The sequence below is a fragment of the Podospora pseudoanserina genome, assembly GCF_035222485.1.
Source record: "Podospora pseudoanserina strain CBS 124.78 chromosome 7 map unlocalized CBS124.78p_7.2, whole genome shotgun sequence".
In the NCBI taxonomy this organism is placed as follows: Eukaryota; Fungi; Ascomycota; class Sordariomycetes; order Sordariales; family Podosporaceae; genus Podospora; species Podospora pseudoanserina.
The window spans coordinates 1,132,852-1,146,169 of NW_026946672.1; the positions used below are offsets into that span (position 1 = coordinate 1,132,852).

A 13,318-nucleotide genomic window follows, 5' to 3' on the forward strand; every position below is an offset into this window, starting at 1 on the left:
TCTCCAACAGCACAAGGTGAATGAATTTGGAGCTTATACATACCCACCCACCCGTCGTTTTCAATCTACACCACCAACCACCGCAAAACAACAGGGCAGTAAGCGGTACAGCTCAAGATATCTCTCACAAAACCTCCTCAATCTCTTAATCTATGGAAGTTAGGTATTCTGACCCCGAGTATCAGGAAAGACCCAAACCTAGAAAAAACCCCCTCTTAAACCCCAACCAACCCCCGTGTGATTCTTTGCTCTTTCCTGGTCTGGGTGGGTGGGTGTTTCTTCCCGCCGCCCCCCAAAATGCCCTTCAGTCACCACCAACCATGAAATAATAAACCCATTGTTTGAATACCAAAAACAAAACCTCGCTGAGCCTTTCAAACCAAAAGGTCTAGGAGAGAAAAGAGAATACATTGACAGAACCAACGCCCCCACCAACCCAGAACCCAAAACCCAAAGACAGACCATAAGAAAAAGAGAACCGAGTTCATTCCCAATACTCACCCCCTAGATGAGATGCCAGATTTAATAACAAAACCCTCTTCCCCCCTTTCACCCCCCATCATGTGCAAGGCGCGAGCTCTTCTCCCTTAAAAAACGCCATCGCTTTCACCAAACAAAAACAAATTCTCGCAAGGAGCGCTGAATTCAAGTTGAGAGATCTTATTGACCATGTCCTTTCGTTTGGCCTCTCCTACGAGAAGAAAAAATGGCGTCTTTTCGCTGACGACGACTCTTCATCAAAAGAAGCCGCAAGGGAGAAAAAAAAAGAAATAATTACAATAAAAAGGTAAATCAATCCATCATAGAGAACGGGGGGGGGCCTCAGTTCGATGGTCGAGTTTCAACCCGGCGTGGGTCAGCGTGCGAATCCATCCATCTTCACTGCAAGTCCACATCCTGCAGTGCGGCGTTTGCTGCAAAGACGCCAAAGCTGTCGAGCTGCCCAGAGCAGATCGATGAGTTCTCCCAGTCTGCAAATAAGGCTTGGTCATCAGCCAGCCGTGTTGCTGGAGGCGATGCTGGATGAGTCACTGTAGTACATACCCGAGCCGTCTTCCTCAAGCTCCTCGACGACTGTAAGTCTCGTCACCGAGTCCAAGATCACTGCGCTGGCTGTTAGCGTCTAATAAATTAAACAGGTCTCAGGCATCTCGATGCTCACCCGTGCTAAGCTCGGTGAACTCTTGGCCCTGCTTGTCTTCAGCCGGGTTTTCGAGGTCGAAGTACTTCCTGCACTTGGTGATCACTCGCTGTAAGCTTGCGACAACATGCTGGGAGACATCGGCATTTCGGATAACATAGTTGTCGCGTAGGTAGTAGAGACACTGCAGACCAAGTGCCCTGGCAGTCTGGTTCATCCTTTCAGCCATACCCATGCCCTCATCTTCGTCCGAATCCTCCTCGGATATGATGTTCTCGGCTTGCACAGTATAGGTGCGGTGAGTGAAAAGCCTCTCTTGCAAGAACTGCTCGACTTCTGCCCCGACAGCCGGTTCATAATAGCCAAGCAAGCTGGGGGCCCATTCCACCAAGTTCTCAAGACCGATCAGATGGATATCTTCCTCGTTCTCTCCCGAACACTCTCTCGGACCATCAAATGCTATCCGCTGGAAATCCAAAAACGCCTTGCCCTCTGCAGTCTGCAGGCTTTTACATTCCTGGGTCACATGGCGGATCAAGTCGTTGACCATGCCGAATCCGCTGGCGTACCGAAGAAAGATCTGACCAGCCACCTTGAGATAGGGTGCGGATAGTGTGCCATGCGAAGTGCTGCCACTGATCCCCTGACGCAACGTCCTATAGATTGCTTCCTCCATCTGCAGACTCTGCTTCATCAGATTTGTGAGAATCGAGTGGGTGGCCTTTTCGTTCTGTCCAATCAGGATAAGTCGATCCACAAAGATATTGCACCCGTACTTGGGCCACTCCATCCACAGGACTTTGGCTTCGGCGTTGGTCATGGTGAGCATCGAGCCCGAGTCAGCTTGTTGACGAGCATAACGGGTCCTATCGTGGGGCTCCGTTATCGGCACTCGTGCGAGCACGTAGTCCAGCAGAGCGAGGATGGCTTCGTAGGACGGCGCTCGAGTCTGTTGTCTCCGAGAGACTGCCCCGGCCATCCTGTAAATCTGTGGTGGCAAGTCGCCGAGGCCAGGATCGGCTGCTATAATCCACAATAGTGACTCGAGGTGGCCGTGTCCAACGAAGCCCGCGAGTTCTTTAGGACCAAGTTGCACGAAAGCCAACATGAAACCGAACACTTCAGGCCATGATCGAAGGTTGGTGTGGAAGTGAAGCCAGAGCTGGTTGATCAACGTCAGGATTGTCTCAATGTCCGTAGATCCGCCCTCGTCGGATGCGTCATCTTCGCCAACCTCTGTTCCTGGCCCATAATAGAACGAAGGTATTTGCTCCTTGACAGTCTGAATGGTTCGGAGCACTAGGTTGCCAACGCCTTGGCGAACATCAGGATCGACATTTCTCTGGAGCATCACCCTAAAAGTCTCCGGAGTCTCGTCAAAGTACTTGATGAGAAGGTGAGAGCAGCCCCCGCAGCTCTGAACCAGGTTTTGGATGCGGGCAGCAAGTTCAGAGAAGTGAGGAGTGTCCTTGACGCGGGACGCAACCTGATCCAAGTGCCCAATCGCCATCCACAGAGCCGTGGTCTCCAGGCTATGGCCATCGCTACACAGCGGCTGGATCGTCCTGAGGCGTATCAGGGCCGAGATCACAAACTGGATTTGGTATGGGTCAAACAAGCAATGCCTCCGGAGCAATAACGTGTTTTGCTCATGGATGGACCCCTCCAAGCGGTCTGGCACCGGCACGCGAAGTGGCACCGAAAGCTTGGCTTGCTGAAGGTACTTTTGCTGACTTGCTGCCAGAGATGATGCTCGCTCGTAGAACAGCATGTAAGCGCTGTATTGCTTGTCGTACTGAACGCCGTTGGACTGATACTGTACCGAATAATCCGGACCCCCGAAACAGGCATGTTCCAAGTTCGCTGGGTTCCAGGCCGTCACTACATCGTCGTTGAATTCGATCCAAGTCGGCTGCTCGCTGCTGCTTGGGCGCTCGCGGGTATACGAGTAGTAGTGGCCCGATTCTGCTGTTCCAGAGTGAACCAAGACACCCACGAGCTCGAAGACGTCCTCGAGTCCCTCGCCCTCGGCCGAGGGGTTGCTGAGGTGATCAATCGTGTAGGGTCTCATATCGATCTTGTCCGGAAACTCAAAGTGCTGATTGATCTTGTTTCGTTGCATGGAGCGCAGGTTGAAGTCAAAACGCTTCAAGTGGAAGATGAGGCTGTCTGGTATGTCTTTTAGGCAGGCCCTCTTTACGGCGTTGACATGACGGTCACAGGTTGAGCACTTGTACTTGTTGTCTCCTTCCATGACCTCACCCTTGACATAGGCCTCCAGGCTCTTAGCCAAAGAGTTGTTGCCTTTCACGTCGCATTGGATTGCCGAAAAGGGTTCCAGTCGTTCAGAGATGTGGGGACACTCTGTAGACCGGACTTGCTGCACAAGTTGGCCACCGTAAAACGAGCGGAACCGGGTCTTGTCCTCTGGTGTAGAGAACTGTCCTTCCCAGCGATCAAACAACAGGTTGTAGAACTCGTCCACATCCATTTGAACGCCAACATCAATCTGACTATCCTCATATGTCTTGATGCTGGCCACGCACTCCTCGGGGTTGCAGGAGCGCGCGATGCTATCCTGCATTTGCGCAAAGACTTTCTGCGTCTGGACAAGAAGAGCCTGTGCGTAGCGAGGATCCCTAACTTTAGCGCCCAGCATAAACCTTCGAAATTCGTGGTTCATGAACAGCTGTGTAAACAACGAATTGAAATAGCAGGTGTTTGAGAGATTTCGGAGGCCCTGGTAACCACAAGGTGCCCGTATAGCCTTTTCCCTCTCGAACTGCTGGGGTAATTCGTAGTGATATAAGTCTTCATCGCTACGGGGATGAAGAAGAACTAAATCATGCATGGCATCGAGAATCCCTTGTAGATCGCCTGGATGGGCATCAAGTGTGGCTAATATGATGCTCATCAGGTTTGCTCGGGTGTGGGGTGTAAGAATCGGCGGTCCAGACACATAGTCTCGTATCTCGTCCATAGAATTGAAGAGGTGTTTCCAAAACAGATCCAGCCCCATCTCCGGCTCTGCTGGGAGGAGTTCCCTTCGCTGCGCGCCCGTGTAGCTGTTGATCAAGGCGTCCACCAGCCGAACAAGAAGACTGGCCACCTGATCGGTGACGTGGGGCTTGGTCACATCCTCGGTGGTGTCATATGCGGCCAACAGGTTAAACCACTGACGCGACAGCTTTCCAACCTCGAGGAGCTCTGGCTGTGCGCTCCTCACTGCTCTGAAGAGGTCCAGACATAAGTTGAGCACCTCAATTGACCGATTCCTGACTGCAGGTTCTACAAGCCCGCATACCAGTGGCCAGAACAGCTTCCTGAAAGCCGTAGCTCTGGTGCGGGCAGGATGACCCTCGAATGAGTCCTCCATCCCACACTTTTGTCGGATGAGCGCGGCAGTTTTCTTGCTGACCGGCGAGCAAGGTTCATGAAGTAACATTCTCTCGATCAGAGGGGGAACTTCTGGTTTGGCGCAGAACGCAGCCATAAAGGCTTCGCTCAAACAACAAGCCTCAAGAATGCTCTGGAAGCATCTCCTCACATGAGCGGGCGGACACCCCGAGACCGCAGCGGCCAGATTTGTCAAGAGTCGTAATAGCAAGGCCTCGTCGAGGTACTGAGATGCTTCCTCTGGTAGCTCCGGTTCGGTTGAAAGAGACACAAACATGTCCAAAAGAGCCGTTTCCAACTCGGTCCGCAGCTCGTGGCTCGGGCACTGGGATGCCACATCATGTGAGATTGCGGGAACAACCAGCGACATGACCCGGGTCAGTGAGTCTGCATACATGCGAAGTGACTCGTGCGTATTCTCGCAACCTGCATCGAATTTCGCCGCGTTCAGACGTTTACGACGGTCAGACAGGTACTCTCGAAGTGCGTACACGGCATAGAGCGACTTGAAGGATTGGCCCACGGGGAACAGATCTTGATAAGAAAGCGAAAGCGTGTCGATGGCCTTGAGTATGCCTTCGTCAGCAGGTAGCTTTACCAAGAAGACGTAGATCTACACGGTCGTGTTGGTTAGCAGTTATTCCATCGAGTTAGGTGACCGGCTCTTACCTCACGAGCCAACTTCTCCTCCAGAGACAAGTATCCCCAAAGCTCTTCAAAGTGCCCGAGGATTTCGACATCTACCGCAGATGCACCTGGTCGGGCTCTTGCCGACACAACTGTCTCGGAATCCTTCTTGACCAGGATGAGGCCGTTGTGAATCTGGAGATCTTCGAGAGACTTGCAGATCTGGTCTTCTGTGGGTACAAAGGGAGCTCCGCGGTAGTACATTCTGTAATTGTTGAACCCTGTTACTTGGCGGATACTAGCCAGAAGGGACGCTGTCGTGTTGAGCTTGCCAATGCTAAGTGGCTGAACGGGAGTCTGGGTGGTTTCGTCGAATGACTGGTACTTGAGCTCGGCCGACTCGCCCTCCACGTCTCGCGGCGGGTCTAGAATCAGAGATTGCAAATCCGGGGCACAGAAGGCAGGCTTTTCCTGATGAAGCCGATGAAACTCTCGCAGAACGCTCAGGGAACGCACAAAAATCAGGTCTTGCTCCTGCACCTCCTGATACGAGGGCATGACATCCATGGCATCGACATCATCACTAGCGATGCTGCTCTCTGCAAATGACTTGAGTCTTGAGGCAGCCCCTGACAGCTGCCGCAGACACCGCCGGACAAGGCCCAGGTGCACCTTCCTGGCACGGTAATAAGAAAATGTTAGGATGGACTTGCTCTCGATGTAGACATCCCGAACAAGTGTGCGGATTGCATGTTTGGCGACGGTGCTGTTGGGTAACGCGGTCAGAACTATGTGCCACAAAAGTTCGATTCCCGCATGATCAACACTCTCTTCATCATCGAGCACAATGCTCCCGGGGTCATTGACCAGAGGCAACACTTTGGCACGAACGAAGTCGAGAGTGCCCTGGCAAAAGAACTCGGGCTCCAGGGTCGGAAGATAATCGGTGAAGCAGGTTGATGTGAACCGATTCTCAATTTGAGTCTGCTCCGATGCACTCAAGAGAAGCTCCCATGCGACATCCCTGTCTTGTTGACAGGATGCTCCAGGCCCCACCAGGAGCTGCCATAGCTTGAGTCCCAGTTCTTTCGTTACGAGTCCGTTCTTGTGCCTGATGAGGGCTCCAAGAAGCTCTCTCCGCGGCAGGTTGTGGGCTCCACTGAGGACGGCGGGGAATCCTGCGGCATGAGCTGCCGGAATAGCAGCTTCAAGCTCCCCCACCAAGAGCCTCGGAAGGTCATTCTCCTGGGCCAGCAATATGAAATTTTGTTGAATTTGATTCCGTGCCATAAGATGCAGCACCCATAAGCTTCCGATGGCTGACCAGGTTGGATGGGCAATATCATTCAAGCAGTCCATGACGATGGCCCGCCGAATATCGATCGTGGGGCCGTGTCCGTGTGTTAAAAGCTCACGAAACTTCTTTATAGCAGCCTCCTGCAGGAGGGGATGAGCCACTGGCGAGTGCGGGCCAAAACAGGATGATTCCTTGATTAGTCGCGTACACAGCTCGTAGGGAGGTGGGTCTGGAATCGTGCGGTGCTCGCGGGTCTTCTCCATGAGCTGCTGAAGAATACCCAGCAACAGCAGCCGCATCGGTTCTGTAAAGGAATCGGCAGGGACTGTGTTGAGCTTCTCGCAGAGATGTAGCAGCACGTCGTACGGTAACAGGTGCGTGTACCGAGTAGACATGAGAATCAAGGCATCTGATATCCGGGTGTCTTGTGTGGTCGTGACAGTGTGCCACCAGGTGTCCGTATGCTCGTTGCTGTAAGTGCGTGATACCACGAGGAAGCCGATGATGTTATGACTTTCGGCTGCAATCTCTGGGTGGCATGTTGGCCCTAGTAGGTACTTAACCAAGCCAGTTTGAAGGAGGTACTCCCCGTAAAAACGCATCGTTGTCATGTTTGGCGTCTCTCCTTGCTCGTGATATTTCTTGTACATGCCGATCAAGTCGTTGCACATGTGATGGGCAGCCATGACGCGGAGTTGCATTTGGCCGGATTTGATAAGCCTGACAAAGATATTGAACTTCCAGAGGTGCGCTATGGCTTCAGGCAGGTGCGAGGTGGCAAGCATCGGGTGTGTTCGTCGGAAATTGGCAATGATCTCGTGAGGAACAACATCGTCGACGTGAAGAGCAATCTGGTAGATCTCTGTGAGAGCCGCGAGGAGAGTGGCAGCATTTTCGGGCGAGAAGTGATTCGGTCCCTTGTCCACAAAGGTGGACAGAGATGTTGACATGTGAAGAAAGAAGTGGTAGCCGCGAGCAATGAGGGCTCTGGCACGATGAGCCGCCTGCGGGCTATCGTGACTGTGCACGAAGAAACAGCGGCCCAGGACGGCCGTGGCGAGCGAGCTCAGATTGGTGACATGATCCGCAAGCTTCGGGTATTGGGGGATGAGCTCTACCTCCGCCTTGGCCAGGTTCAACACATGGGTGAGAGTGCCGCCCGGTGTTGTGTTGTAGCTCTGGAAGCAGCCAATGACCTGCTGCAGTTCGGTGTAAAACTCGTCCTCGGCGCGCTGATAATTCTCTTGTCCTCTTTTCCGTACCAGTGCTGCAAGGGCGGATACGTAGGCTGGTGTGATGGGCTCACGGAGCCGAATTCCTTGCTCGTCCGCCACGATCTTCTCGAAGTCATAAGCATCCTTCTTGACGAAGAAGGCGGTCAACTTGGCGAACCACTTGTAGAACTGAAAGATTTCGGCTCGAAATTCCTTTTGCGGCGGGTAAACACGGCCTACCATGACGCAGACAATGTCAGGCAAGTTCAGCCACAGATCCAGATGTTGAAGGAACGATATCACAAATCTCTTGTGCGAGGAGTTCTCTGCAAAGACCAAATAGTCTTCAATGAACTCCTGGAGCTTTTGGGCTATTTGGATGTCTGGCAATGGTGTTTAGTACTTGACTTGAAGCCAACTGCTGTGCTCGGTAAGACTTACGATTTGCAAAGTAGTTCGTGGCTTTGGTCACCGCATCTAGCCACGAATCATGGTCTTCGCGACAAGGGAAATTCAAAGTGGGATCTTGGTATGAATCGACGCCGATGGGGTCTTGCTCGTTTCCATCCAGAATGGCGATAGACCCGCCATCCTCAAAATCATCGTCCTCATCTGGTGGTATCGCTATCACCTCAACTGGCGGACTGCTGTGTCCCGACGCCGACGACACCGGGGTATCCTGCGCAGCATCCTCCTGGGCCATGTCAAGCTCCGAATCCTCAATGCTCAGCTTGACGACATTGGTGGGCGAGGCAGGGGTGGCTGCCCTGAAGGATGGTGATAACGGGGAGTCTGGAGAAGCTCCGGGTAGACGCGAAGGAGTCCTCACGTTGATTGTGACGTGCCTAGATGTCAATGCTGAAGGAGGCTCGGCATCGAGGTCGAGGGGCTTCTGCTCGGGGGTGGTAGGTATTGTGGAAATGGTAGGGTCAGAGTCGACCTTCATGGCCGAGTCACTCTTCAGAGCAGCTGCCGGGACCTCACCGGCAGCAGGCGAGGGCGGAGACGATATTATCGTATCTACCGACCGGCTTCGGGAAACACTGTTGAGAGAGGTACGGCGACGTTTCCGTGACGAGATATCGCTGTCGTCGAAGGGATTGGGGCGGGTCGAGCAGGGCTCAGAAGAGACGGCACGATCTCGCGAGTCTTCTGGTTGCAGAGCTCCAGCCATCTGGCTTGTGCAAAGTAAATACCTGGTAAAGCTGCTGCTTGGGCTCCACTACGGAGGGAGCTGCGCTCGAGGAGACCCGGCGGCAGCTGTTCAGGGCTTGACGTGTTAGCATGTGGTGGTTTGCTAGGTGGGGGCGGGCGGATCGCTCTATGTGTGCTATATGTGGTGGTGTTGGTGGTGGTGGGTGCACGGGCAATTAGGGAGCAGAAGAAAAAGAAAACCAGAGCTTCCAAAGAGCGGAAGCTCTGAGATGGCTTTGGTGGCGGTAAGCGAACGTGAGCAGGCCAGGGCAGATATGCCTTGAGCCAAGCAGAACCTTGTCTGAAGCTCAAACAATTCAGCAAAAAAGGGCTTGTTTGTCTGGCTTTCACGGCCAACTTAACCGCGTTGCAGAAAAGCGTGCCGATTTTTTTGGTGGTGCTGGAAGGTAGGTGTGGGGGAGGGGGGGTTGAGCTTTGGGGGAGGTCTGATGTAAGTGGTAAACGGGACCTGGACTGTGAAGCGACAAGCGAGCGGGAGACCCTCGGTGGAGAGCTGGCTAGGCTACAGGGCTAGCGCCGAACAGGCAGACAGGCGGGCTGGGACTGACGGAGCAGCAGAGCACCTAGCCAGCATGGAAAACTGAGCGCAAAGACAAGACGGGACTCACCTTGATTCCAGTCAGGACCTGACGAATGATGATGATGGATGGCCGGAGTACATGTGTGAGGGAGAGAGAGCTATGGCCAGATGAACGGGAGCTGATCGGATGCTGTACTGGACAATCTGGACGATGCCGATGCTCGATGGATGAGGGATGGCGAGACTGGCCCGTGGGTACTCTTCCAGTCTTTCTTTTGCAAGAGTGAATCGAAGTTATCGGATGTGGGGCAGCGAACCTACACTAAGCGGACCTGGGGGACAAGGCGGGGCAGAGTGGGGCAGACCTCTGTATTTAGTGACGGCTTCGAGAAAGACGCAGCCTTCTTTTTTCAGCTGTTCTTCAACTGGGATGCAGATCTATACCAGGCAGGTAAAAGAGCTTCCATGTATGATTATTGTTGAGGGTTTGAGAGCAATGGGAGGCTGCTACGAGCTGCTCTTCTCCCAGCTGGTACTTGAGAAGCTAGGTAGCTTTCCGCGCCAAATGGAAGCATCCACAGCCCCGGCACTCCAGCTGTTTGTGCGTACGTCATCAACTCCACGGTGCTGGAAGAACACTTAGCTACGGCTTTTTATCAACCATTCGTATCGAAGAGGTCAGTTATTATGCTGTGCTCGTTATTTTCTTTTTATTTCTTTTTTTGCCTTTTTGTCTTCGAGATCTTCAGCTGCCTATCTATTAAATCATTCCGACACGCACACGCGTACCTAGATACGTAGTATCTTGTAGGGTTGCATTCTGGAAGAGAAGGCTCGGGATCTTCTTTGTCAACAGCTGTCTTTCATCTTTGTTGCCCTGCCACTCATCCGTGCCCCATTCAAGTCCTTCTCGGATCTTGCAGACGAGGGCTCAAATGACTGCTTGACTGAGATTGACACATGCAAGAATCCGTTGAGGGAGTACCAAACCCAGCATGCAGCCCCCTCTGTGAGATGCTTCCGAGTTCAAGTGACAACCTGGAAGATATCTGCCAAGCAAATCAGCTTGAGAATTGTGGGCCGCCGCCGTTCGCTGACACCTGCTGGCTCGGCCCGGCTCGTTGGAACCAAAGTTTCATTCTGTCTCCGCCGCCGCCGCCGCCAAAAAAAAAAAGTAAACTCAATTCAGGATACGCCAAGACATCGAAATACTGTAGAGGTACCTACTGCGTAAACCGAGAAACTCTGACTCCTTTTTTTTTTCTTTTTCCCCAGTATCTCCTTCTGCAAGATACCAGTATCAAAGCCAACCAAACAATGGAACGCAAAAGAATTGTCCACACGTTGGACACCCCATTTTCTGTCGTCGAGTGGTATGGAATGGCCCATGAGTTCTTTGTCACAACCCGACCTGTATGCTGACCGGTACCACCACAGGCCACAAATAAGTCAAGAAGACCAAGATGTGATTTTGGAGCTCCTCTGCCAGTGCGTTGTTTCTCTCGTACCCATGACTCTAGATGTCTCATTTCAAGTCTCTGACTAACCTCGCCTTCAGTTTGCTTTCGCCTCTTGGGACTCATCGAAGATTATTCGTCACGCCATCAAAAGGCATGAGAGATCGAAAACGCAAGCGTGCCCAAGATGAAGACCCTGTTCCCCCAACTCCGGAGCTTGCTGGATACGTAGACGTGGGCCTGTCTCATATCTCCAGGACTCTCCAAACCATGTCTGGCAAGGACGCGAAGCCGTACAGCGTCGTCTTCGTGGCCCGGTCTGGTCAGTCGTCCGCGTTTCACTGCCATTTTCCTCAGATGGTTGCGCTCGCTTCTCGGTCTCAGCCGCCAGAAAAGGCTGTCAGGTTGGTTGGTATCTCCAAGGCATGTGAGGACAAACTGAGCGCAGCCCTGGGCATCCCTCGAGTTTCCAGCATAGCTCTGCGAGAAGATGCTCCGCAGGCCAAAGGTCTTGTGGACTTTGTGCGAGAGCACGTCAAGCCAGTTGAGGTTGCATGGCTCAAAGAGGCCCGAGCAGGCCAATATCTCGACACCAAAATCGACGCCGTGCCTACCAAGATAGGCGTCAAGAAGAAGGCTTGATCGGCCTGTGATATTTGACGCAAGAACAAACTGCAACAAACTTGTTTTCTTTGCCTCCCAACTTATACTGGTCACTTGCAGCAAACCGAGAACAGTCATCTTGGGAGACAACATGTTGTCCTTCCACAGGCACTGTCTTGTTGGACTCTCGTCATTCATTAGGTCCGCGCTCCAGAGATAGCCTTCACCTATACTTTGGCCGGCCAGCTCGCAGGATTTGTTGCCACTACGGAAAAATAAATCAATATGGATGGCAGACCACCTACTGAGGGCCCCAACCAAGCCAAAAGTGCTGGAGCTTCTGATGCTCGACGTACCTCTGATGATCCTGACAAGCCTGACCCTGAGCTTTTGGCACTGATGAGGAACAGCGTGAGATATCTCACACTTACAGAGTTCCAGGATGACGACAACAATAGAAACCGGCCAACCGGGCACGAATCGCGCTCTCCTCCTTTACCCCCTCAACCAGAACCAACGCCCACGTCAACTGCCGCTCCTACTCCCTCCGGAACACCGGGCACCGCCAGTCTCCTTCCCCAGGTCCGCCGGTTCAAGGCGTTTATGACGCAGGAAGAAATTGACGAACACAAGACAACAGCCCCAACCCACATCGCCGACTTTCTACCACCACCCAACAATCATCCCGAAGATGATAACACTCCCAAATCACCCCATCCCACCACTCCCCCCGGGTCAGGCGGCATCAGCATCCCCGTGAGCCTCTCCTTTCGGCCAATCATTAAAAAGCTCGATGCGGTGGAGGAGCAGCAGAGCCAAGAGCCAAAGCAGGAGGCATCAACACCCGCCCCACACAAACGAAACAAGAGTCACGGCGACCACATCGACTCCGCCATCCGCACCCGTCTCCCGGATTCTGCCTCTCCCAAGCCCAGGGCAAATTCCGAGGGGGTCTCCATCCCGACTCCTACACGCCCCCCTCCCCCTCCACTGGTAGAAGCACAGCTCAGGTCCTCTGTTGGCACTATGGATACGAACAAGACCCCAAAGAAGGTGGTCAGTCCTAGTTTTAGGCGTTTGATGGAGAGGGAGCTTTCTTCTGGTGGTCCAAGTCTGACTCTAGCTGGTCCATCGAGTGCAGCTCCTTCTTCAGCTGGCGCAAGAGGGGCAAGGGGTACCTTGATCAAGGATCCGTCTGGGAGGATCTTTGATATCGAGTTTATGAGGAAAAAATGGCAGAATGCCGCGGTTGCGGAGACGAAACAAGCTGCTGCTGGGGTGGAGAAGACGTTGATGGGGATCAGTGAGACATTGAAGAGCATTCGACTGGACCATGCTGATGAAAAGGACGAGAAGGCCAAGGTTCAGAAGGCTGATAAAGGCGAGGAGGAGGAGAAGAAGAAGAAGGATGATGGAGACGGTAAAGACGATGAGAAGAAATTACAAGGCCCCAAGGAGAAAGATGGTGGTGGTGATGCCACGGCATAGGAAGGGTTAGGGTTGGAATCTGGCAGACAAAAAAAAAGAGCGCTGAAAATAGACTTTTGATTTGACATGACCGATTTTCCACCTCGACTCCATGCGGAACTCTGACGTGATGAGCTAATGGAAATGGCTGAGAGTGACGCCAAGTTACCAAACTTCCATATCTTCAGGTTGACTCTGGAGTCCAAAACGAGGCGTTACCATCACCAGTTATCTGAGCAATATAAAAGTGACTCAATGCAGGGCACGATACTAGGGCTCGTAAAACTTTGATATCTATGCACAACTACGCATATGCCGCCCTCCCCAATGCAGAAAGCCAAAGCCAGACCAACCAGTCCACAACTCCATTGCCGCAAAAGA

At 52.8% G+C, this 13,318-nt stretch overlaps 4 protein-coding genes across 4 annotated transcripts; 2 read left to right on the plus strand and 2 right to left on the minus strand.

Annotated features, from left to right (window-relative positions):
• Positions 1-132: 132 nt before the first annotated feature.
• On the minus strand, positions 133-10,547 carry QC764_701840 (uncharacterized protein). Its single transcript, XM_062949846.1, has 6 exons — positions 9,499-10,547; positions 8,117-8,945; positions 5,207-8,058; positions 1,163-5,150; positions 1,045-1,104; positions 133-971 (listed from the first exon to the last, which is right to left on the minus strand). Exons 2-6 carry the CDS (start codon positions 8,847-8,849, stop codon positions 880-882), a joined length of 7,725 nt encoding a protein of 2,574 aa, XP_062796117.1. The 5' UTR covers positions 8,850-8,945; positions 9,499-10,547; the 3' UTR covers positions 133-879.
• Positions 10,548-10,599: 52 nt separating this feature from the next.
• POP3 (RNase P and RNase MRP subunit) lies at positions 10,600-11,509 on the plus strand (the record flags this gene model as incomplete). The annotated part of the gene is made up of 3 exons (XM_062941188.1): positions 10,600-10,783; positions 10,848-10,898; positions 10,969-11,509. The coding sequence occupies exons 1-3, from the start codon at positions 10,728-10,730 to the stop codon at positions 11,507-11,509; spliced, it is 648 nt and encodes a 215-aa protein (XP_062796118.1). The 5' UTR covers positions 10,600-10,727.
• QC764_0113000 (uncharacterized protein) lies at positions 10,821-12,123 on the minus strand (the record flags this gene model as incomplete). The annotated part of the gene is given in 3 exon segments (XM_062941189.1): positions 10,821-11,735; positions 11,902-12,008; positions 12,013-12,123. Coding segments are annotated over 3 exon segments (939 nt in total). The 3' UTR covers positions 10,821-11,014.
• Positions 11,756-12,958, plus strand: QC764_0113010 (uncharacterized protein; the record flags this gene model as incomplete). Its single annotated transcript, XM_062941190.1, has 1 exon — positions 11,756-12,958. The coding sequence occupies one exon, from the start codon at positions 11,756-11,758 to the stop codon at positions 12,956-12,958; it is 1,203 nt and encodes a 400-aa protein (XP_062796120.1).
• Between the last annotated feature and the right edge of the window lie 360 nt (positions 12,959-13,318).

Bases quoted from the DNA above. Each gene is read 5' to 3' on its own strand.
- QC764_701840 (XM_062949846.1), bottom strand. From the start codon at position 8,849: ATGGCTGGAGCTCTGCAACCAGAAGACTCGCGAGATCGTGCCGTCTCT. The intron at 8,059-8,116 runs GTAAGTCTTACC...CACCATTGCCAG, and splicing joins CACGAACTACTTTGCAAATC to ACATCCAAATAGCCCAAAAG. The intron at 1,105-1,162 runs GTGAGCATCGAG...CAGCCAGCGCAG, and splicing joins GTTCACCGAGCTTAGCACGG to TGATCTTGGACTCGGTGACG.